The sequence below is a fragment of the Mustela lutreola genome, chromosome 7, assembly GCF_030435805.1.
Source record: "Mustela lutreola isolate mMusLut2 chromosome 7, mMusLut2.pri, whole genome shotgun sequence".
NCBI classification, from domain to species: Eukaryota; Metazoa; Chordata; class Mammalia; order Carnivora; family Mustelidae; genus Mustela; species Mustela lutreola.
This window is the reverse complement of record NC_081296.1, coordinates 144,951,171-144,977,224: the sequence shown is the minus strand read 5'-3', so window position 1 is coordinate 144,977,224 and position 26,054 is coordinate 144,951,171. Positions and strand designations below refer to the sequence as shown.

Below are 26,054 nucleotides of genomic sequence, written 5' to 3'. Positions count from 1 at the left end.
AAACAAGGGTGACTTGCTGGTGATAGTTGAAAACAAAAGGATCTCCCCCCCCATTTAAACTGTTTAAAAAGTTTAAATATTTTTTATCTTTTTAAAAAAGATTTTATTTATTAGAGAAAGAGAGCGAGAGAGAGCCCACCCGAGAACACATGAGCAGGGTGGAGAGGGAGAGGCAGGCTCCCTGCTGAGCAGGAAGCTGGATGTGGGGCTCAGTTCCTGGATCTTGAGATCATGACCTGAGCCAAAGGCAGATGCAGTATTTTTTACTTTCATATAAAAGTGTTTGTTAAGAGTAGTGACTTCCTTAGCCTCAGAAACCCGAAAAACTCAAATTATGCTAACATCTTAAGACCCTTCGATGAGGGACGCCTGGGTGGCTCAGTTGGTTAAGCAGCTGCGTTCGGCTCAGGTCATGATCCCAGCATCCTGGGATCGAGTCCCACATCGGGCTCCTTGCTTTGCAGGGAGCCTGCTTCTCCCTCTGACTCTGCCTTCCACTCTGTCTGCCTGTGCTCGCTCTCGCTCGCTCTCTCTCTGACAAATAAATAAATAAAATCTTTAAAAAAAAAAAAAAGACCCTTCGATATAAACATGTATTGTTTTTCAGTAAGTAGATGAGTTAATTAGGGAGACCACAAATGATAGTGGAAAGAGCACTGGTGTGCGTAGACCTAGTCCCACGCCAGGCTAGGGCGTGCTAGCCCAGACTGCCTGTTGGCTTAGTGACAGTAGCTGTAGTAATTCACCGGAGTTCAATAAACATTAATGGATTGCGCATTCCATGCCACACATTGTGTCAGGGTAGTATATTGCTGTAATTCGTTGCTGAAGATAGGGATTCTGATGGATTTTTAAAAAAATTTTAATTTAAAAAAAAAGATTTTATTTATTTATTTGACAGACAAAGATCACAGGTAGGCAGAGAGGCAGGCAGAGAGAGGGGAAGGGAAGCAGGCTCCCTGCTGAGCAGAGAGCCCAACGTGGTGTTTGATTCCAGGACCCTGGCTGGGATCATGACCTGCGCCCTCTGATGGATATTTTTAAATTCAGTGACCCATGAATCTACATACTTCTAGTATAGGTATGAATAAGCTATCTTAGAGGAGGAGGATTAGACATTTATTGTCTTTTATGGGTTGAGTGACTTTAGGCATTATTTTTTTAATGACTTGTCACATTAACCTAATAAGGTGGATATTATTATTTATATATTTATATTTTAAAGATTTTATTTATTATTTGGCAGAGAGTGACACAGCAAGAGAGGGGAACACAAGCAGGGGGAGTGGGAGAGGGAGAAGCAGGCTTCCCGCCGCGGGGTGGGGGGGGCAACCTGATTCGGGGCTCCATCCCAGGACCCCAGGATCACGACCCGAGGCAAAGGCAGATGCTTAATGACTGATCCATCCAGGTGCCTCTCTGTTTTATTTCATTTTTAAAAAATATTTTATTCATTTGAGAGAGAGCGAGAGAGAGTGAGCATGAGAGGGCAGAAGGTCAGAGGAAGAAGCAGACTCCTCATGGAGCTGGGAACCCCATGTGGGACTCATTCTCGGAACTCTGGGATCACGACCTGAGCCGAAGGCAGTGGCTTAACCAACTGAGCCACCCAGGCACCCTACTATTTCTATTTTAAAGTTGGAATTAAAAAATGTGCCCAGAGTCAGATAACAAGTGGTACTGTGAAAATTCAAATCTGTCATTCTTAAGCCCCTTATTCTCTCTCTCTCTCTTTTTTAAAAGATTTTATTTCTTTGACAGAGATCATAGTAGGCAGAGAGGCAGGCAGAGAGATAGGAGAAAGCAGACTCCCCGCTGAGCAGAGAGCCCAATTCGGGACTCAGTCCCAGGACCCCAAGATCATGACCTGAGCCAGAGGCAGAGGCTTAACCCCTTGAGCCACCCAGGCGCCCCAAGCCCCTTATTCTCTAATCACATGGCTTCAAGCTAGGGAAAAGGCGGTTAAGTTTATTGAGCATCTGTTTATTTCAGGCACTGTGCCAGGCACTCTTGTGTAGTTTTATTTTATTTTTTTTTAATTGTCTTCTTGTGTAATTTTAATCTTCATGGGAAATCAGAGGTAGTGATATTTTGTTTTTTTGGCTCTATTTTGTTTTTTCATGTTTTGTTTCTCTTTGAGAGAATGAGAACACACATGTGCGGGGGGTGGGCAGAGGGGGTTTGTGGTGAAGGTGGTGAGGGCGGGGAGAGAGAGCAAGGGAGAGAAGAATCTTAAGTAGAGCCCTACATGGATTCGAACCTCGATCTCAGGACTCTTGAGATTATGACCCGAGCCCAAATCAAGAGTTGGATGCTTAACAAACTGAGCCACCCAGGGTCCCCAGGTGGTAATAATTGAATTTACAATTTGACTTCAGGATTGTTAACATAACAGTTTATGGCTAGACTTAATTTGAGATTATGATTTGTTCTGTTTCTTGAAGGCAAAGGATATGCCCAGTTAAAATAGTAAAGCATTCAGTAGACATTTGTTCTTGCTGATTTATCAATTCTAGTGTGCTGTGTATGAACTAGGATACATTTTGATGTGACACTTAGCTATAACTCTTCAAAGTTCTTTTTTTTTTTAATATTAATAATTTTATGTTATTTGCCAGAGATTGACAGCGTGCGTGTGTGAATCTGCACACACAGGGCTCCGGAGTGGATGGCAGAAGGAGAGGCAGGCTCCCAGCTGAGCAGGGAACGGGTCCCAGGACTCATCCCAGGACTCTGGGATCAGGACCTGAGCGGAAGGCAGACACTCTGCTGACTGAGCTACTCGGGTGTCCCAACTCTTCAAAGTTCTGATTCCACATTCAGTTGCTTTTGACTCTTGATTTTAATGATTTTCATGAGTGAAACAAGATGCCTGGCAAAGATTCATAGATCCAAATGGAAGAATCACATCATTGGCGACATTCGTAATGTTTAGATTCTCAAAAATCAATTATGCAGGGCGCCTGGGTGGCTCAGTGGGTTAAGCCCCTGCCTTCAGCTCTGGTCATGATCTCAGGGTCCTGGGATTGAGTCCTGCATCCCAGGCTCTCTGCTCAGCAGGGGGCCTGCTTCCCTCTCTCTCTGCCTGCCTTTCCATCTACTTGTGATTTCTCTCTGTCAAATAAATACATCTTAAAAAAAAAAATCAATTATGCACAGGATTGTGTTGAAATTGGTCGTTACATTCCCTTCTTCCTTAGTCTCAGTTTTTCTTGCCAATTGATTGGAAGTTGTTGCATTTTTATATATATAAAAGGTTAACTTTAGTACCTATTTTATTTTTTAAAGATTTTATTTATTTATTTGACAGACAGAGATCACAAGTAGGCAGAGAGACAGGCTGAGACAGAGAGAGGAGGAAGCAGGCTCCCTGCTGAGCAGAGCGGCCCCCCCCCCCCCCCCCAATTTGCAGGACCCTGGGATCATGACCTGAGCTGAAGGCAGAGGCTTTAATCCACAGCCACCCAGGTGCCCCTTGAACCTATTTTTTAAAAATTCTTTTAAGACTTTTTGATTCACTGGGATAATCTTTTTGTGTTTTCAAATCTTTTATAATTTATGTAGAGGACTTTAAAAAATAGACTATTTTTAATAGTTTTAATAACAAAATCATGTATGTATGGAAACATTTCCAAATACAATTTTCCAGAATGTCTTCTCTGCAATACAGGTATCCTTTGAAAATCACTTTTTCATTTTTTTTTTTTCTTTTTAAAGATTTTATTTACTTATTTGACAGAGAGCGAGAGAACACAAGGCAGGGTTTGGGGGAGGAGACGGAGAAGCAGGCTCCCTGCTGAGCAGAGAGCCCGATGCAGGGGCTCGATCCCAGGACCCTGAGATTATGACCTGAGCTGAAGGCAGAAGACTCAACCAACTGAGCACCCTGGTGCTCCAGTTTTTCATTTTTCATTCCTTTCTTTCTTTCTTTCTTTCATTCATTCATTTTTTTTTTTTTTTAAGATTTTATTTTTAAGTAATCTCTTCCCCAACATGGGGCTTAAACTCACAATCCCAAGATCAAGAGTCTCACACTCTACCAACCTAGCCAGCCGGTGCGCTGAAAAGCAGTTATTTTTTCATTCACTATTAAAGTGATATCTTGACTTCCTTTTGGGGGTGTGCAGAGGGAGAGAGAGAGAAAGAGTCTCAAGCAGAGTTCATGCTGTGTGCAGAGCCCAAGACAGGGCTTGGTCTTACTACCCTGAGATCATGACCTGAGCCAAAATCGAGAGTCAAGACACCTAACCAGGTGAGCCACCTAGGTGCCCCTAAAGTGATAACTTCACTTTGAAAAGATGGTCTGTTTTGTTTTTTGGAATATACCCACTAGGTAGCATGCGCTATTAATAGCTATGGGTCATCACATAAACAGTATATTTAGAACTCTTTGTGTAGAAGAAAGCTGCTTATCATCTTTAAATTCAACTCTTAAATATTTGGCCTTAAGAAAACCAGGAAATCAAAGCTTTTGTCACATTCTGTCTCTTTACAAAGACCCTACTATTTCGAGATCTGTTTTTATTTTTATTTTATTATTATTTTTTTATTTTAAAGATTTTTAAAAATTATTTGAGAGAGAAAAGAGGTCACTAGTAGGCAGAGAGGTAGGCAGAGAGAGAGAGAGGGGAAGCATGCTCCCTGCAAAGCTGAGAGCCCGAGCCCAGTGTAGGCCTGGATCCTAGGACCCTGAGGTCATCACCTGAGCTGAAGGCAGAGGCTTAACCCACTGAGCCACCCAGGCACCCTTTATTTTATAATTTTTTAAAAAGATTTTTATGTATTTATTTGACAGAGAGAGAGAGGGAGGTGGAGAGAGCAAGCACAAACAGGGGGAATGGCAGGCAGGAGAGAAGCAGGCTCCATGCTTCGCAAGGAGCCCGATGTGGGTATCCCTGGACTCTGATTATGACCTGAGCCAAAGGCAGTGGCTTCACTGAGCCACCCAGGCCCCCTGATCTGTTTTTTTTTTTTTTTTTTTTTTTAAGATTTTATTTATTTATTTGACAGATGGAGATCACAAGTAGACAGAGAAGCAGGCTTCCCACTGAGCAGGAGAGCCCGATGCGGGGCTTGATCCGAGGACCCTGGGATCATGACCTGAGCCTAAGGCAGAGGCTTTAACCCGCTGAGCCATTCAGATGCCCCTCCCCCGATCTGTTTTTATTAATGTAGAATCTATGCGAAATAACTGTCAGTGTGCTGAAATGGAATATCCAAGTGAGGGCACCACGCTTAACATTTCCCCAGTGTGGAACCTTCACCTTGTGCCAGTCTGATGAATGGTGTGAGTGAGAGTAATCAATGCCCATGCGTATATTAAATATTGGCACAACTTTTAAATCTAAAAATGTGGAAGAGTTGAATATAGAATGTCTAACTTCTCATATACTTATAAATCCTCTGTTATGCTCTCTGGGATGCATATAACACACTTTGGAGATCATTACCTTGGAAGGGCTTAGGGGTGGGAGGGAGGAATAGAAGCGAAGTGTTTGAAAGTATTGTACAACTGTAGTGGGTCCATATGTTCAAAAATTGTTTTCCCAAGGAAGTGGCTGAAAATTTAAAATATTGAAAGAAGGAAATTCTTTAAGACTTTGACTTTATTCTTACTTTTTTAACTGAAATTTTTTCATCAATTGGTTCATTTACATTTATTGGGTTCCTAGCTGGTGTCACTGTGAGGGGCTGGGGTATATAGAAGTGGATAAAGACCCTTTCTTCACAGAAGTTCAGTATGTCCAGGAAGATAGACATTAAGACATTGATTTAAAAAAAAGAAAAGACCTTGATTTCAACTTAATCTCTCTGTTGCTTTCCTGCTTATACTGGTGTAAGTAATAAAATTATCTTTAGTTCAGATAACATCAATTACTAATTCTATGCCAAATGGTGCAGTAGACCAGTGTTAACTTCTCTTTTTCTATCTTTGTGCATGAAACTCACTGATAACTGAAAGCAAAAGGGCCTTCAGCGTAAGAAAAAGTCTAATCTGTGATAGGACATCTGCTGAGCACGTCAGGTAGCTCTTTTAGGTTAAGAATTAGTCACAAGAATGTACTGCTTTGGGCTAATGAGGAAAATGTTGCCTGAGTAGGTAACAGGGAATCCATTTGGCCAAGTAGGCTGAGAATTTTGTCTTACTCTCCTGTGGTAGACCTTGTAGTTTCACAGAATGAGTGAATTTCGAAGTACTTTATGATAGTGAATATAGGGGATTTGCCCAAGTACATTTACAGACTGTATCTGTATGACCTATTTAAACATCTGTTTAGAGATGGTATTTTGTACCTTCGTGGTGCAGTATAAATTCTTGAACTGTTGACTCTTTTCAGAACTATTATCTTAACATTACCAGATTATTTCTTTTAATACTATTCTTCAATGCCATAAAACACCCTTTCTGAACTGTTAAAAGTTTAAGGTAGCCACAAAATTGAAACAGATGAAAACGTGGTATTTATTGGGAAGAGAATGCTATCAAATCCATTTTCCTAGATGTCTGATAACAGATCCCATGTTACAGAGGCTGGCATTGCCTATATATATATATATGTGTATGTGTGTGTGTGTGTATTTTAAAATGCTTTAGTATATTAAATTATTTGCTTTTATTATATAATTAACATGCTCAGTTGCAAAAAATTCCAATGGTAAAGAAAGATGAAGTGTGTGTGTGTGTGTGTGTGTATGTGTGGAATGTATTGAGTAAGAAGTAGTAGCCCTTAATCTCATCTCCCAGAGATAACAACTCTTCTGATCTCATTTGCCTTATCTGTAAAACAGGCATGAAAATACGAAAAGAAAAGGTACTTCAGAGAGCTATTATGATGATTCAGTGCAGTAACATAGATAAAACAGTGTCCTGTGGTGTCCTGTATGTAATACATGCTAATCAAATGTTAATTTAAGTCCAGTCTTTCTAATTTTTAAAAAAGATTTTATTTATTTGTTTGACACAGAGAGAGAGAGAGAACAAGTAGGCAGAGAGGTAGGCAGAGAGAGAGAGGGAAGCAGGCTCCCTACTGAGCAGAGAGCCTGATGTGGGGCTCGATCCCAGGACCCTGGGATCAATCTCAGGATCCTGGGATCATGACCTGAGCCAAAGGCAGAGGCTTTAACTCACTGAGCCACCCAGGCACCCCAGGTCTTTCTAATTTTAATGCTCTATTTTATCTCTTTGAATCCTGATGCCTTGGTTTAAACTAATAAGGGTGTAGTTTCCTAGTTAGTTTTATGGTACCTACAAAGAGAAATGTAATTTAATGTTTTTCTTCCTGCATACTGTCAAATATACCTTGAATTCCTAGTAGTACTCATCATTGCTCTGTGTAGGTCCGCGCAACATAAAGAACAAGAGTTTTAGGTGGATTACCTCCTCTTCCTTTGGGGTGGAGAGCCCAGGAGACAGATTACCTCATTGGTTGCCAACAAGAAAATCCAGATTGATGGGGGTAAAATTTCATTCCTGGAGAGGTTGAAACTGTAGTTAAGTCAATTTGCTGTCCTGGGGGGCAAGTGACTCCAGCTTGGCCTTTAGTTTTCTTTTGAAACATTTTAAATAGTTGTAGAGAATAATTTTTATTGTGTTGTAAATATTAATATAAAAAATACATATTTTCACCCAGTAGGATCTGAATACCCACCATTATACATTTAAAAATTCTTGAACAAGCTCTTCATTAATAGTTGGAAATTTAACATTGTATCTTTTCCCATTGAACTCTTATGTCCATCTTGAGTTGCAAAAGTTTATCTTAATTTATATATTTTATGCTTAAGTCTTTTATTGATCATGCTGTGATTTCTCTACAATAAAAATGTAACTAGGTATACCTGGGTGGCTCAGTGGGTTGAGCCTCTGCTTTCAGCTCAGGTCACAGTCCCAGGGTCCTGGGATCGAGCCCCACCTCGGGCTCTCTGCTCCGCGGGGAGCCTGCTTCCTCCCCTCTCTCTCTATGCCTGCCTCTCTGTCTACTTGTGATTTTTCCTCTCTCTGTCAAATAAATAAAATCTTTTAAAAAAAGTAAATTGAAATTGATCATATTAAAAAATTTACTATTACTGTCCAGCTTTCTTTTGCATTAAATATTTTTTTCTAATTTATTTTAAAATTCCTGTTTTAATTGCTTTAATGATTTCCTCACTTGATGTTTTTTGAGTTTTTTTAGTGGTTTCCTTTGTTCCTCTAAGGGCTTCCCGTATTGATCTTAACAGTATTTCCTTCAGGTAATCATTAGGCTTTTTAAGTATTAACATTTTTCCCTCTGGAACTGATTATTATAAGTACAGATTATAAGTACAGTTGATCAAAACAATAATAACTAAATGTTATAACTAATAACTAAATATGAAAAGTTCTATTGGAAATACTTTTTATCTTTAGATTTTATTCTGTTAAAGCACAAGCAGGGGTTGGGAGTAAGGGGCAGAGGGAGAAGGAGAAGCAGTCTCCCTGCTGAGCAGGGAACCCACTGCGGGGTTCAATCCCAGGACCCCAGGATCATGATGTGAGCCAAAGGGAGGTACTTAACCGAATGAGCCACCCAGGTGCTCTGGGAATACATTTCTTAGTGATGTGGGTGGGTGGCTTTCCCCATTTTCCCTGATTAGTTCATGTGCCCATAAATGAATATACTTACAACTAGAATTTGATAGAGCTCATCATAAATTTCATTTTAAGTTTTTAAAATAGTTACAGCCCTGAGTCATCAATAAGTAGATGAGAATTGAAGGGATTTTGTAATAGCAACATCACTTAGTTCTTTGACTTTGAGTGTCATGCCAAAGATATGTATAAGATAGGGAAAGACTGGCAAACTTACTGTTGGTGCTTCCTGGAGATTTTTATACCCTGGGCAGTGCACAAAGGATTTGGGAAGGGAAAAGATAAGCCTTTTTGGCGAAGTGGAAAAAGGGAGATTGTACAAGGGGATATGGGAGAGGAGATGCAACATGGTGCCATGGTTAAGTACTCTTCTCAGGAAGGTCAGATTTAGAACAGAGTGTATTTGTGGAATTGAGGATATGAATGTGTTTACCTTAAAACCACCCATGCCCATGTACTCTTCAGAAAGTCTGTAGGGTTACACAAACATCAGCGTGAAGAAAGCCTTCTAAAGTAGTGACATACAATGATAAAATGTGAGCCAGTCTAAATCTCAACATTCAGCATTAGGTAGACAAAGAATTATGACACTGCTATTCACCATAACGTGCAGAAAGAAGTACCTTACATATACACTGGCATTTATTTATTTGACAGACAGAGATCACAAGTAGGCAGAGAGACAGGCAGCGAGAGAAGGAAGCAGGCTCCCTGCTGAGCAGAGAGCCCTATGCGGGGCTCAATCCCAGGACCCTGGGATCATGACCTGAGTTGAAGGCAGAGGCTTTAACCCACTGAGCCACCCAGGTGCTCTGTTATTTTAATTTATAAAGTACATTGTCAAGAAATACACTTAATTATTTTATTAAGTATATTTATATCCATTTTGTCTTCTGTTGTAGTCTGGTTTTCCCTACCACATCATTAGTACCCTAAATATTAAGAAAATCCAGTGGACACTCAAAAATCTTTGACCTCTTTTTGCCTTTTGTTGCACTGCTCCACTTTTTATACTTGTCTTTCCACGATTTTGGGGGATGTAAGGCTTTCTTGATTTTCCTTCTACCTCTCTGCTCTTTTTCTAATTTACTTTGCAGGTTCCTCAGGTGGGCTCCATGCCCAGCGTGGAGCCTGATGTAAGGCTGGATCTCACAACCCTGAGGTCATGAGCTGAGTTGAAATCAAGTCTCACACCCAACTGACTGAGCATTAAGGCACCCCAGATTCTTAATTCTTAAATGTTGGTGTTTATTTGGACTTAGTCCTAGGCCTCTTGTCATTTAACCCTATACAAGTTCCCAAAGGCTGTCTCTCCTCACCCTAGGGCTTCATTGGCCCTCAGGATTCATAATACACTTCTGTATCTTCAGCCCAGATGGCTATCCAGACATCTAGACCAGGATATCCAACTGCCTCCTGGATATCGCTGCCTAGATGTCTGCTCACATGTACTCTTTGGAACTCTGCTACCGAGCTTCCCCTAACCTGCTCCAGGTTTTTTCTCAGTAAATGGCACCGCTAGCTGCCCAGCTGCCCAGCTCCCCAACCTGGAAGTCATTCTTCATTCTTTCTTTTCATTATTTCTCATTATGCCAGTTAATTCTACTTCCTAATATTGTACAAAAAATCTGTCCACTTCATACTATCCTCAGTGTCATTGTCCTCACCAAACCAATTTCCCTAGCTTTTCTTACTCAGAACGGCCTTTCTGCCTAAGTTTTGCTTTCTTCCAATACGTGCTTGTCTTGGTAGCAGAACTGAACAGAGTTCTAATCTCATCATGGTTTCCTGCTTAAAACCTTTCAGTGGCTTCACTTTGCTCTTAGATAAATGTTAGAGTCTTTAACATGAATTACAAGGCTGTTTGGATTTCACTCTCCCTTATCTGTGTAGTTTTATCTCTGGCTCTTTACCCTAGTACACTACACTAGAGCCTAAAGTAGCCTTTCCTTCTCAAAAACTTTTATGTCTCAGGTCCGTGGGCTTGTGCTCTCTGACCTCTGCTTTCTTTGATTATTTCACACACTGCTGTTTCTGTCCAGACCACTTAGTTTGGTTAACTCCTCAGCCTTCTCTGGTCTCACTTTTAAATGGCATTTTCTTAGGTGGCCTGCCTTGGGTCTCCGGGTTAGGTTCTGTTACATTCTCCAAAAGAGTACAGTGCATTTCCTCTTTCATGTAGCTCATAACACCTTATTTATGTATGTCTTACATAGTAAGCTATCTTGTAAACTTCTGAGGATGGAGAATCTTTATCTTGGATTCTGGTTTCCGTATCCGTAGTGTCTGACACACATACATGCGTATACTCAATGTCTTTGAATAAGTTAACAATTTTGAGTTCTCATTCCTGTGATTTCAAAACGCTTTTGGTTTTTCTCTTTAGTGTCTCAATGAGATCCTGGAGTCAGCAGATGCGCCTTTAGAAGTCACTGAAGGATTCATACAGTCAATTTCTCTATCAGTTCCGTGGGGCTCCTTGCTGCAGGAGAATTGTGCACTGGAAGTGAAAGGGCTAGAAATGGTCTTCCGGCCTAGACCCCGCCTAGGTAGGTGTGTTATGTGTTTCTGTTTTGTTTGTTTTTATTGTATTCTTCGCAGATTGGGGAAGTAACCTCACTGTATTAATTTCAGTATTTATTACTTAGCATTTATTTGTGAGATTATCAGTAGATAAAATATTAGGACTTGGGGGTGTGTGATTTTACCTTTAGTGTTACTTCTTGCCCTGTTTACCCACAGGAACTTTAGTATACTGATGATTTGGTTAATTATTTGTTACCACTTATATAAAATGACATGTGTTTTAAAGTTTCAAAGTATTGTTCCAGAAACCAAGGAAGTGCTCAAAGATTGATGGAGAAATGTTAAAAGGACAGAGGACTGGACTTGTGGGTGCTCTCTTTGGCCAAATCTGGGACTAATGACAATAAATTGATTATAACATGTGGAATTTAAAAAAAAAAGTTCTATGTCCATACTGTTACAAATACTGTTACGTCCATATATACAAATCTGTATGTAAGGGAGGCAGGAAGAAGGGAAAGCTCTTTGTTGCAGTAGAATGTCAACTTACTAGAGTAGAAAAAAATGATAGACCATCACCATGGTTTTGACAACCATGGTAAAAACTGATGGAGGTGGTAATAATCAGTGATTCCTAACCCTGCCTGGTGACAGGTCATTGAGGAGCTTGATTTGTAATGTACCAACATACTTCCCCTTGATGACACACTGTTTACAGAGAGAAAAATATTTCTTTACCCAGTGGAGGAAATTGATAGTTGCCACAGCAACCTTAATGGTCAGTCTTAGTCCCATCAGTAGTGGGTCAGAGGGCCATGATGTGGGTCCTGATGTGACGGCTGACAAAGACATGTCATGTATATACTGTTCCTGTTACAAGTGCATAGTCTGAATCGCATCGTAAGGAAGAAGGATTTGACAAATCTAAAATAAGGGACATTCTGGTACTCTTTTGATGTATCAGTATCAAGAAAGACAAGAAAGGTAGAGGAATTGTTCCAGATTAAAGAAGATAAGTCAGGAATAACTGCAGTAGATAATCCTGTGTTTTTGTTTGTCTTTGTTATGAAGGATATTACTGGGACAGCTGGGAAATTTGGGTGTAGAATGTATAGAAGATAGTATTTTGTCAGTGTTGTGTTTCTTGGGCGTGTTCATGTCACTGAGCTTTCGCATGGGAATATTTGTATTCTTAGGAGTTATCTTTGGGAGTGTTAGGGTGCCTGCAGTTTACCTTCAGATAGGTCAGCAAAAGGATGAGAGAGAGAGGGAGAGAGAGAGAGTGTGTGTGTGTGTGTGTAGCTGTGATGAGTCTAAATGAAGGCTGTGCAGGTGTTCATTGCACCATATTGTCGCCTCTTCCTTAGGATTGAAATTTTTCAAAGAAAAATTTGGGAGGGAAAAGCTTTAAAGTAGTAAGTTATATAAGTACATCTGGGTGGTAGCTTTAGTTATATATATGCCATTTTCTGACTTATTAAACATATCTATAGTGCTTCTTGCATGCCAGATGCTGTTGTGAGTGCTTTACCAATATTATTTTATCATGGCTGTTTGAAATAGAGTTTGTTATCTCCATTTTTATGGAGCAGGACATCGAAGCGCAGGTGAATTCAGTAACTTGTCCAAGGTCATAGCTAGTTCAGTGGAAATTTGGGATCTTAACCCAGGCAATCTAGTTCTGGAGTCCGTATTCTTAACCACTGTGCTCTGTTAAATAGCTCAGATTTTCTGCTTTGGAGTGTGTGTGTGTATGTGTATGTATTTTTTAAGCCAGTAGAGTCACCATTTAAATCATCTTAAATTCTGAATTTAAATTCTTTGAGTGGCAAGTGATGTTGGTCAAGAAATACTTGAAGAATTATAATCTTAAATACTTTCTGGAACACCAGAGTTTAAATTATGCTTATTAGAATTAGTAGCACCTTTACTTTGAAAATGGTAGTCTGTGCATGGAAATCCTCCTTGATAATGGCATTTAATTTACAAGAATATTTTATTTTTTTAACCATGATGAGTAGATAGAATAATATTTTCCTATGGAAAGTCAAATATTCTGCCTTTAAAAATATTCCACGAGAAGGATTTTTAAATTCCATTTTGGGAATTTAAATTGTAATTGTAGTAATTGTAGTAATCTGTCAGTTTGTTTTGAATAATGTAAGGAAGTGTAGCGCCATTCTTTGAGGGATGATCTGGGAAGGATTTTTCCCAGTTCATGGATTCTTCAAGAATGTTCTTCTATTTTACCTACATTTATACTGACCTTCTAGAGCCTAGGTCAGATGCCACCTCTACCAGGTTTCCTATTAAATTCTGTCCATGGGAACAGTCATCCTCTTGGTTTAGCCATCCATGTTTTCTGTTGACATTGCATAGTTGCTTACTAATTCTTCTTAACCATATCTCATTTCTTCCACTATATTGTAGGCTCTCTGTGGGGAGAATTAATCATTATTTTTCTGTCCCCTACAGCAGGGTCATCTAACTATTGCCTGTAGGCCAAATTTGAGCTGTTATATTTTTGTAAATAAATTTGTATTGGAACACTACCATACTCATTCATTTCCTTATTCTCTCAGCCTGCTTTTGCACTAGAGTGAGAGTGTTGAGTAGTCAGGGTAGAGGCCCTGTAGGGCCTACAAGGCCTAAATTATTTACCATCTGACCCTTGCCAAAAGAAATTTGTTGACCCCTGTTCTACAGTATTTTGAACCGTACCATGCATGCATTAAATACTCGTTGAATGAATTCATAAGTTAACATTTGACAGATACGTATCATTTAATGAGAACACGTATCTCTGGACTTCTTTCTGTGATTTTTTTTTTTTCTCTTAGTTGTTATAAGGTGATGCTTAAATCTCATAGAATATCATATGCCTAGGTAATACCATGATGTTAAATACCATGTTAAATATGTTAAATAAAGATTAAGAATTGGGGAGGAGTCAAGATGGCGGAGAAGTAGCAAGCTGAGACTGCTTCAGCTAGCCGGAGATCAGCTAGATAGCTTATCTAAAGATTGCAAACACCTGAAAATCCATCGGCAGATCGAAGAGAAGAAGAACAGCAATTCTGGAAACAGAAAAACAACCACTTTCTGAAAGGTAGGACTGGCGGAGAAGTGAATCCAAAGCGACGGGAAGATAGACCCCGGGGGGAGGGGCCGGCTCCCGGCAAGCGGCGGAGCAACCGCGCACAAAATCAGGACTTTTAAAAGTCTGTTCCGCTGAGGGACATCGCTCCAGAGGCTAAACCAGGGCGAAGCCCACGCGGGGTCAGCGTGGCCTCAGGTCCCGCAGGGTCACAGAAGGATCGGGGGTGTCTGAGTGTCGCAGAGCTTGCGGGTATTGGAACGGGAAAGCCGGCTACAGAGACAGAGCCGACAGTAAGCTCGCAGCTCCGTGTTACCTTGAACCGGTCGCAGGCTCGGTGAGCTCGGAGCGCGGCCGGAGGTCAGGCAGACGGGAGTAACTGGGCGCTGTTCTCTGAGGGCGCACTGAGGAGTGGGGCCCTGGGCTCTCGGCTCCTCCGGGCCGGAGACCAGGAGGCCGCCATTTGTATTCCCGTCCTCCGGAACTCTACGGAAAGCGCTCAGGTAACAAAAGCTCCTGAAAGCAAACCCGAGCGGATTACTCACCCCGGCCCCGGGTAAGGGCGGTGTAATTCCGCCTGGGGCAAAGACACTTGAGAATCACTACACCAGGCCCCTCCCCCAGAAGATCAACAAGAAATCCAGCCGAGACCAAGTTCACCTACCAAGGAGTGCGGTTTCAATACCAAGGAGAGCAGCAGAATTCCAGAGGAGGAGAAAGCCAAACACGGAACTCATGGCTTTTTTCCTGGGATTTTTTTTAGTCTTGCAGTTAATTTGATTTTTTCTTTTTCATTTTTTTTTTTTTCTCGCCTTCGGGTAAAATTTTTTTTTTTTAACTGTTACCTTTTACTTTTTTAACGATTTTTTACTAGTTTATCTAATATATATATTTTTCTTTTTCACATTTTTCTTAGGTGTTTTCTTTTTTTAAAAATTCTTTTCTTTTCTTTTCTTTTTTTTTTTCTTTTTGTTTTTTTTTTTCTTTCTTCCTTTTTGAACCTCTTTTTATCCCCTTTCTCCCCACTCACGATTTTGGATCTCTTCTAATTTGGTTAAAGCATATTTTCCTGGGGTTGTTGCCACCCTTTTAGTATTTTACTTGCCCCTTCATTTACTCTTATCTGGACAAAATGACAAGACATAAAAATTCAACACAAAAAAAAGAACAAGAGGCAGTACCGAAGGCTAGGGACCTAATCAATACAGACATCGGTAATATGTCAGATCTAGAGTTCAGAATGACAATTCTCAAGGTTCTAGCCGGGCTCGAAAAAGGCATGGAAGATATGAGAGAAACCCTCTCGAGAGATATAAAAGCCCTTTCTGGAGAAATAAAAGAACTAAAATCTAACCAAGGTGAAATCAAAAAAGCTATTAATGAGGTGCAATCAAAAATGGAGGCTCTAACTGCTAGGATAAATGAGGCAGAAGAAAGAATTAGTGATATAGAAGACCAAATGACAGAGAATAAAGAAGCTGAGCAAAAGAGGGACAAACAGCTACTGGACCACGAGGGGAGAATTCGAGAGATAAGTGACACCATAAGACGAAACAACATTAGAATAATTGGGATTCCAGAAGAAGAAGAAAGTGAGAGGGGAGCAGAAGGTATACTGGAGAGAATTATTGGGGAGAATTTCCCCAATATGGCAAAGGGAACGAGCATCAAAATTCAGGAGGTTCAGAGAACGCCCCTCAAAATCAATAAGAATAGGCCCACACCCCGTCACCTAATAGTAAAATTTACAAGTCTCAATGACAAAGAGAAAATCCTGAAAGCAGCCCGGGAAAAGAAGTCTGTAACATACAATGGAAAAAATATTAGATTGGCAGCTGACTTATCCACAGAGACCTGGCAGGCCAGAAAGAGCTGGCATGATATTTTCAGAGCACTAAACGAGAAAAACATGCAGCCAAGAATACTATATCCAGCTAGGCTATCATTGAAAATAGAAGGAGAGATTAAAAGCTTCCAGGACAAACAACAACTGAAAGAATTTGCAAATACCAAACCAGCTCTACAGGAAATCTTGAAAGGGGTCCTCTAAGCAAAGAGAGAGCCTACAAGTGGTAGATCAGAAAGGAACAGAGACCATATACAGTAACAGTCACCTTACAGGCAATACAATGGCATTAAATTCATATCTCTCAATAGTTACCCTGAATGTGAATGGGCTAAATGCCCCTGTCAAAAGACACAGGGTATCAGAATGGATAAAAAAACAAAGCCCATCTATATGTTGCCTCCAAGAAACACATTTTAAGCCCGAAGACACCTCCAGATTTAAAGTGAGGGGGTGGAAAAGAATTTACCATGCTAATGGACATCAGAAGAAAGCAGGAGTGGCAATCCTTATATCAGATCAATTAGATTTTAAGCCAAAGACTATAATAAGAGATGAGGAAGGACACTATATCATACTCAAAGGGTCTGTCCAACAAGAAGATTTAACAATTTTAAATATCTATGCCCCCAATGTGGGAGCAGCCAACTATATAAACCAATTAATAACAAAATCAAAGAAACACATCAACAATAATACAATAATAGTAGGGGACTTTAACACTCCCCTCACTGAAATGGACAGGTCATCCAAGCAAAAGATCAGCAAGGAAATAAAGGCCTTAAACGACACACTGGACCAGATGGACATCACAGATATATTCAGAACATTTCATCCCAAAGCAACAGAATACACATTCTTCTCTAGTGCACATGGAACATTCTCCAGAATAGATCACATCCTCGGTCCTAAATCAGGACTCAACCGGTATCAAAAGATTGGGATCATTCCCTGCATATTTTCAGACCACAATGCTCTAAAGCTAGAACTCAACCACAAAAGGAAGTTTGGAAAGAACCCAAATACATGGAGACTAAACAGTATCCTTCTAAAGAATGAATGGGTCAACCGGGAAATTAAAGAAGAATTGAAAAAAATCATGGAAACAAATGATAATGAAAATACAACGGTTCAAAATCTGTGGGACACAACAAAGGCAGTCCTGAGAGGAAAATATATAGCGGTACAAGCCTTTCTCAAGAAACAAGAAAGGTCTCAGGTACACAACCTAACCCTACACCTAAAGGAGCTGGAGAAAGAACAAGAAAGAAACCCTAAGCCCAGCAGGAGAAGAGAAATCATAAAGATCAGAGCAGAAATCAATGAAATAGAAACCAAAAAAACAATAGAACAAATCAACGAAACTAGGAGCTGGTTCTTTGAAAGAATTAATAAAATTGATAAACCCCTGGCCCGACTTATCAAAAAGAAAAGAGAAAGGACCCAAATAAATAAAATCATGAATGAAAGAGGAGAGATCACAACTAACACCAAAGAAATACAAACTATTATAAGAACATACTATGAGCAACTCTACGGCAATAAATTTGACAATCTGGAAGAAATGGATGCATTCCTAGAAACATATAAACTACCACAACTGAGCCAGGAAGAAATAGAAAGCCTGAACAGACCCATAACCAGTAAAGAGATTGAAACAGTCATTAAAAATCTCCAAACAAACAAAAGCCCAGGGCCAGACGGCTTCCCGGGGGAATTCTACCAAACATTTAAAGAAGAACTAATTCCTATTCTCCTGAAACTGTTCCAAAAAATAGAAATGGAAGGAAAACTTCCAAACTCATTTTATGAGGCCAGCATCACCTTGATCCCAAAACCAGACAAGGATCCCACCAAAAAAGAGAGCTATAGACCGATATCCTTGATGAACACAGATGCGAAAATACTCAACAAAATACTAGCCAATAGGATTCAACAGTACATTAAAAGGATTATTCACCACGACCAAGTGGGATTTATTCCAGGGCTGCAAGGTTGGTTCAACATCCGCAAATCAGTCAATGTGATACAACACATCAATAAAAGAAAGAACAAGAACCATATGATACTCTCAATAGATGCTGAAAAAGCATTTGACAAAGTACAACATCCCTTCCTGATCAAAACTCTTCAAAGTGTAGGGATAGAGGGCGCATACCTCAATATCATCAAAGCCATCTATGAAAAACCCACCGCAAATATCATTCTCAATGGAGAAAAACTGAAAGCTTTTCCGCTAAGGTCAGGAACACGGCAGGGATGTCCATTATCACCACTGCTATTCAACATCGTACTAGAGGTCCTAGCCTCAGCAATCAGACAACAAAAGGAAATTAAAGGCATCCAAATCGGCAAAGAAGAAGTCAAATTATCACTCTTCGCAGATGATATGATACTATATGTGGAAAACCCAAAAGACTGCACTCCAAAACTGCTAGAACTTATACAGGAATTCAGTAAAGTGTCAGGATATAAAATCAATGCACAGAAATCAGTTGCATTTCTCTACACCAACAGCAAGACAGAAGAAAGAGATATTAAGGAGTCAATCCCATTTACAATTGCATCCAAAACCATAAGATACCTAGGAATAAACCTAACCAAAGAGACACAGAATCTATACTCAGAAAACTATAAAGTACTCATGAAAGAAATTGAGGAAGACACAAAGAAATGGAAAAATGTGCCATGCTCCTGGATTGGAAGAATAAATATTGTGAAAATGTCTATGCTACCTAAAGCAATTTACACATTTAATGCAATTCCTATCAAAGTACCATCCATCTTTTCCAAAGAAATGGAAGAAATAATTCTAAAATTTATATGGAACCAGAAAAGACCTCGAATAGCCAAAGGGATATTGAAAAAGAAAGCCAACGTTGGTGGCATCACAATTCCGGACTTCAGGCTCTATTACAAAGCTGTCATCATCAAGACAGCATGGTACTGGCACAAAAACAGACACATAGATCAATGGAACAGAATAGAGAGCCCAGAAATAGACCCTCAAATCTATGGTCAACTAATCTTCGACAAAGCAGGAAAGAATGTCCAATGGAAAAAAGACAGCCTTTTCAATAAATGGTGCTGGGAAAATTGGACAGCCACATGCAGAAAAATGAAATTGGACCATTTCCTTACACCACACACAAAAATAGACTCAAAATGGATGAAGGACCTCAATGTACGAAAGGAATCCATCAAAATCCTTGAGGAGAACACGGGCAGCAACCTCTTCGACCTCTGCCGCAGCAACATCTTCCTAGGAACAACGCAAAAGGCAAGGGAAGCAAGGGAAAAAATGAACTACTGGGATTTCATCAAGATCAAAAGCTTTTGCACAGCAAAGGAAACAGTTAACAAAATCAAAAGACAACTGACAGAATGGGAGAAGATATTTGCAAACGACATATCAGATAAAGGACTAGTGTCCAGAATCTATAAAGAACTTAGCAAACTCAACACCCAAAGAACAAATAATCCAATCAAGAAATGGGCAGAGGACATGAACAGACATTTCTGCAAAGAAGACATCCAGATGGCGAACAGACACATGAAAAAGTGCTCCATATCACTCGGCATCAGGGAAATACAAATCAAAACCACAATGAGATATCACCTCACACCAGTCAGAATGGCTAAAATCAACAAGTCAGGAAATGACACATGCTGGCGAGGATGCGGAGAAAGGGGAACCCTCCTACACTGTTGGTGGGAATGCAAGCTGGTGCAGCCACTCTGGAAAACAGCATGGAGGTTCCTCAAAATGTTGAAAATAGAACTGCCCTATGACCCAGCAATTGCACTATTGGGTATTTACCCTAAAGATACAAATGTAGTGATCCAAAGGGGCACATGCACCCGAATGTTTATAGCAGCAATGTCCACAATAGCCAAACTATGGAAAGAACCTAGATGTCCATCAACAGATGAATGGATCAAGAAGATGTGGTATATATACACAATGGAATACTATGCAGCCATCAAAAGAAATGAAATCTTGCCATTTGCGACAACATGGATGGAACTAGAGCGTATCATGCTTAGCGAAATAAGTCAAGCAGAGAAAGACAACTATCATATGATCTCCCTGATATGAGGAAGTGGTGATGCAACATGGAGGCTTAAGTGGGTAGAAGAAGAATAAATGAAACAAGATGGGATTGGGAGGGAGACAAACCATAAGTGACTCTTAATCTCACAAAACAAACTGAGGGTTGCCGGGGGGAGGGGGTTTGGGAGAAGGGGTTGGGATTATGGACATTGGGGAGGGCATGTGATTTGGTGAGTGCTGTGAAATGTGTAAACCTGGTGATTCACAGACCTGTACCCCTGGGGATAAAAATATATGTTTATAAAAAATAAAAAAAGTATTAAAAAAAAAATAAACCATCATCTCTATAAACATTAAAAAAAAAAAAAGATTAAGAATTTATTTCAAATGTGACATTTTAAGAAATGGCTTTGTTGTAACTATGAGAAGTTATTTAGGACTAATCTATATTTTCTGCAGCAACTGGTTCTGAGCCTATGTATTGGTCAAGTTTCATGACCAGCAGTATGCAATTGGCAAAAGAATGTCTTAGCCAGAAATTAACAGATGAACAAGGAGAAGCATCGCAGCCTTTTGAAGGACTTGAAAAGTTTGCTGAAACCATTGAAACAGGTTTGGCTTCGAGCATTTTCTTTTCTTTCTTTCTTTTTTTTTCTCCCCCTCCCCCCCCACCCAGTAATTTAGTACCTTTCTTTTTAGTAAGCCTTATATAAGGAAAATCCATTGGAGTGATTTTTTTTTTTTTTTTTTTTTTTAAGGAGTTTCTCTTCTCACTTCAGAACTTTAGAATTGAGGTTATTTTAAAGATTTTATTTATTTATTTGACAGACAGAGATTACAAGTAGGCAGAGAGGCAGGCAGAAAGAGAGGAGGAAGCAGGCTCCCCACTGTGCAGAGAGCCCAATGCGGGGCTTGATTCCAGGACCCTGAGACCATGACTTGAGCCGAAGGCAGAGGCTTAACCCACTGAGCCACCCAGGTGCCCCCTCCCCCCTTTTTTAAAAGATTTTATTTATTTATTTGACAGACAGAGATCACAAGTAGGTAGAGAGGCAGGCAGAGAGAGAGAGGAAGGGAAGCTGGCTCCCTGCTGAGCAGAGAGCCTGAGAGGTTATTTTAAATATTCAATTTAATTGAGGTTATTTTAAATATTCAATTTAACTTTAGAATTGAATATTTTAAATATTCAATTTAACTTTAGAATTGAGGTTATTTTAAATATTCAATTTAATTTCATGTCCTTTTGTATCCTAGTTTCTCCTCTGTGTCTTTTATTATGCTTGTATGATGAAGGGTTTAGAGTTTAGAGAGTGTTAGGCGTTGCACATGTATCTGTTGGGATGTGTTGGGGTAGGTGCTCAGTAGGGCACAATGTCTATTTCCAAACTCAAGATTTGGGGATTTTACTTTATTTTATAAGTTCTTATTAAACTGGTAATTATTCTTTTTATTAGAAATTTTTATTTCGTATACATGTGGTCTCATGTTGACAGTTACCTGTTTGCTCTAGTACTAAGAAGAGTGAAAGTCACCTTTATAGACACTGTCTTGAGAATTGAACATGTGCCAGAAAATTCCAAAACTGGAACTGCACTTGAAATTCGAATAGAAAGGTAAGACTTCTTATATCTGAGGATAAACAACCTTATTCTTTTCTTGTATAAATAGTAAGAGCTGACTTTTATTAAATTTCATGATGCTTTTAGAGATTAGAAGTGATGCTGTAGAGTTACTACTACATCATATTGTTTCCAGGTAAAGCGCTGCTCTTCAAGATCGTTCTAATCCCATTACTTGACAGCTAAAAGTACTAGTTGAGGTATAGTTGTATATAGTACTGTGTAGGATTCAGAGTGAATGATTCTCTTTAGTTAATGTCAAATGAAAATTGTGAGTGTGTGAGCGCTGCTAAGTTGAAGGCACTCCTGAGATTTTTCTTACTAGTGATACCCTGTTTTGGCGCGTCTCCTTAATACGAAGGTCTTCTTTGCTTTCCTGTGCTTGATGTAAGTGTTGCTTTCATGAGAAAGGCTACGCCTATGGTTTTCTTTGAGAGGATTCTGTGAGAGTATCTGTGCTATAGTGATTTACTAAAAAGATGGAAACCAGGACTCCGTTTTCCGTGTATGCCCACTTGGAGCCTTATAAATAGCTGAGTGTTGATTTGAGGTCGTCATTGTTTGTGTTTTGTTTTGTTTGGTGGGGAGCAAAGCCAAGTTTTTTGAGAGTACAATAACATACAGACCATACAAAGTGCCCAAAGAAGGAGCAGACCGAGAGGGTTGCCCTTGAGGTAGTCACTGTTCACCTGTGTCTTAATGTGACTGAAGTGTGCGGAAGGAAGTGTGTGCACTGAGCACCAAAGACACTTTGTACAGGGATCTGTTGGGAGCTTTTACCAAATTTTAAGCAGATATGTTATGGTTTCTATCTTTCTATCATCATTAAATTACCTGTTAGTCAAATAGTTATTGTTAACAGATTTTTGAAATTAGGTTGGATTACCTGAAATGGTATATTAAAAAATATCTAAAATCTCATGGATGTAGAAGTACCTTCTGTATTTTGTTGAAAATGAAATGGTGAGTCCTAAGAAGTTGTATAATAGTCATAAGATTTCAAGAAATGTCGTTCATTTTGGGCTTGTGACTTGGAGCCAAATGCTGTCTGTTACCAAGAGATGTTTGTGAGGGAGCACAGGAATTGTTTTCCTTGAGGCGAACTTTAGGAAGCTATGAAGCTCTCCCCCCAGTTTAGGAACCCCATAAAATTATCCTTCTTGAGGTTGAGGTCTCTTGGTGAAAACCTTTCCTGTAGTGAAGCTCTGATGCTGACCACATGAGGCAATTTCTGAGGAGTGGTGACACTAGAAAACCCTTCACCTTAAAAAGCTATGTGTGTTTCTTAGACTTGCAAGTAGGTTTTCTTACACCAACGTTTTCTGTTTTGAACATGGAGAACTGTCTACTGTGATGAAGCTGCTGATGAGGCCTCAGGAATTAATGTGCATCAGCCCACAGCCTTTGCTCACAAGTTACTCCAGCTCTCCGGAGTGTCTCTCTTCTGGGAGGAGTTTTCTGCGTCAGCAAAATCTTCCCCAGTGTGTTCAACTGCACCAGCGGTAAGAAAAACAAACCAAGAAAACAAACACTAAATCAAAGATTTTTTAAAAGTTTAAATTAGGGGCACCTGGGTAGCTCAGTCAGTTGAGCGTCTGCCTCTTGATTTCGGCTCAGGTCATGATCTCAGGGTCGTGAGATCCAGCCCCGCATCGGGCTCTGCACTGGGCATGAAGCCTGCTTAAAAGTTGTTCTCTCCCTCTCCAAAAATAAATTTATAAATAAATAAATAGTTTAAAGGAGGGCTATTAAGTTGTGCTAGGATATAGAATATGTGTTAATGAGTTTCCATCTGATCTGGAAGTTAACCCACATACTCAGTAATGGAGACCTGCTTTTTAAAGTTTTAAAAATGCTCCTATTTATGATTGATGCCTTTCCTGCCAGTGCTGGATATAACACTGGATACTGTACCACGTGGGGAAAATGGCATGTTAACAGCTAATACACTTTTATAGTAAAAACAAAAGCACATTTGTTCACATTTACCTTACATAATGAATGTATGGCTGAAAACTTACAAATCATACTTTAAAAAAAAACCTTAAAAAAGTTTTATAATTAAGGAACTTTGTATTAATTCTTTGTAAGAGTAGTGAGTCCTTTTATAAATCAGTCTTTCCATAATTTATCTTTTACATTATTCAAAATTTTATGATTATAGAATGTTTATTAAGTTTTCTTATTGCTGTAATTTGAATAGATATGCTTTTTTCCATAAAGTCCTTTTCCATGATTTGCTTTTATTACTTAGCTATAAGTCACTGGTTTATTCATTGTCACATAATACAGTTTTTCATGTCAAATACTTTACTCTAAGTTGACATTTGTATTTTGCATTTCGGGTTATTTACACTAAAGTGTTTTAAAGAATTACTTTATTCTTATTGCCTCATTGTAGGAAACTGAGCCAAAGCTGTCACCTAGCTGGAATCCCAAAATTGTATATGAGCCGCACCCACAATTAACTAGAAGTTTACCAGAGGTAGCGCCCTCTGACCCAGTGCAGATTGGAGGGCTCATTGGTAGACTGGAGTTGAGTCTCACGCTGAAACAGAATGAAGTGCTTCCTGGAGCTAAGGTCAGTGTTTGTTTCATTTTCTATAGTTAAAACAGAAGTACAGGTATTCTTTAATGTGATTAAATGTGTCTTAGCTATAAGACACTGGTTTAGCTACTGATTAGCTACTCTGGGTGGTTCTGTGTGTAGGCTGCCCTCTGTCCTGGAGGCTGGTGCCTCTGTCCTGAGGTCTCAGGGCCTCACGTGAGCACTGTCTTTAGCTCCTGCTCATGCTCAGGTGTTAGCATTGTCTCCTGCACTCACTTTCCCCCATTCTAGTAGTTCAGAAACATTGATGAGTTAATAAATTAGGAATTTGTTAAAGACTTTTATCATACCATTCAGTTTAAAGGAGAAGAGATTTGGAAGTAAGAAATTGACTGTAGAAGATGTTTAATTTTATGCATGTAAAAATGCCGACCTAGGCGTGTTCTGAACAGAATGACCATTTTTATAGTTGTTATTTATGAAAAGAGATTTTTTTTTTCATGGTGTCTTATGTATTTTTGAAGATCCTGTAAAGACAACTGCACTTGTTTCTTAGGGAACAGTGTTGGACAGTCTGCTGGAGAATCAGGAAGCCCTATATTTAGTCTGTTGAAAATGTATTTGTGAAGTGTTATTTTCAAACTTTGAAAACAATTTTCCATATAATCTCTGTGAAATGTAGTTTAAGAAAGTATCAGGATTTGTTCATTTGTTTACTCACTGGCCTAACTAGCTAGATGTTTGAGTGACTACTAGATGCCAGGCCCTGTGCAGTTTCTTGGGGGAGATGCAGAGAAGAGGGAAATACTGTCTTTGCTTTAATACAACATGTGATAAAGGGTATAGACATGGCTGTGGGGACAGTGAAGAAGAGGGAGCAATGAGGACTCGTGCATCCACAGGAGATTCTCAGAGGATGGAGGATCTCTGGCAGTCCATCCTTGGGTCGGCCCACGTCTCTACAGTTAGAGGCAGAGGAAGGGGATGATCAGAATGCCCGCCTTCCTGTTGCTGATTACTTCCTCTCCTTTGCTTACTGCTCTGTCCTACCTCAGGTGGTGTGAGGTCTTAAGCCTGTTCATAAAATAACCTGAAAGCTGTAGGTATGTTTTAACACTACAGGGAATCCCGAGGTGCTAATATCCTTAGGAAATGAACACATCCATGCCTCCCAGGAACGCATTAGCTATTTCTCCGTGAAGGAAGAACCATGGCAGTCACTTCTCTAGTTCTTTTTTGATTAAATTAGATAGTCCTCAACATTTGTACATTGAACTTTGTGCAAACTGAAACTTGCACATTATGTGTTAATTTGTATAAGTGCCTTTTGGTGTTACTTTTGGACATCTGTGTACTAGGTGATAAATGAACATCTGGAATTAGAGCATGATGGCATTATTTGCTAGCCAGTGTTTGATATTTGGAGATACTACTGTCCTTGCCTACATGGCAATTTTTGTGTAACTTGAGTTTGAGTACCTTTTGTTCTTACTTAATGCAGATGAAGGCTAAATGGAAAAATACAAGATACTATATTTGATACAAGATACTAGCTTTGAGAAACATAAATCCCAGACACTTAATGCTGTATAGACAAAGATGGCATTGGTTGGGGGTACTCAGGAGTCAGATCTTTAGTCTTTCTGATGTTCATTAGATCCACAAGTTTTTCAACTGTGGGATCAAAATGTTATGAAAGATTTTCTTGGGGGGGTGCCTCTCAGTGGCTCAGTCAGTTAAGTGTCCGACTCTT

General features: G+C 39.6%; 1 protein-coding gene across 2 annotated transcripts in view; it reads left to right on the top strand.

The window, feature by feature from the left end:
• The window catches only part of ATG2B (autophagy related 2B), an 85,077-nt gene that overhangs the window by 1,160 nt on the left and 57,863 nt on the right, over positions 1 to 26,054 (top strand). For both annotated transcript variants that reach the window (XM_059183047.1, XM_059183046.1), the window contains exons 2-6: positions 10,998 to 11,160; positions 20,594 to 20,746; positions 21,645 to 21,747; positions 23,093 to 23,255; positions 24,155 to 24,334. In XM_059183047.1, the coding sequence (XP_059039030.1) occupies positions 10,998 to 11,160; positions 20,594 to 20,746; positions 21,645 to 21,747; positions 23,093 to 23,255; positions 24,155 to 24,334 (762 nt within the window). The remainder of the gene's footprint in view (positions 1 to 10,997; positions 11,161 to 20,593; positions 20,747 to 21,644; positions 21,748 to 23,092; positions 23,256 to 24,154; positions 24,335 to 26,054) is intronic.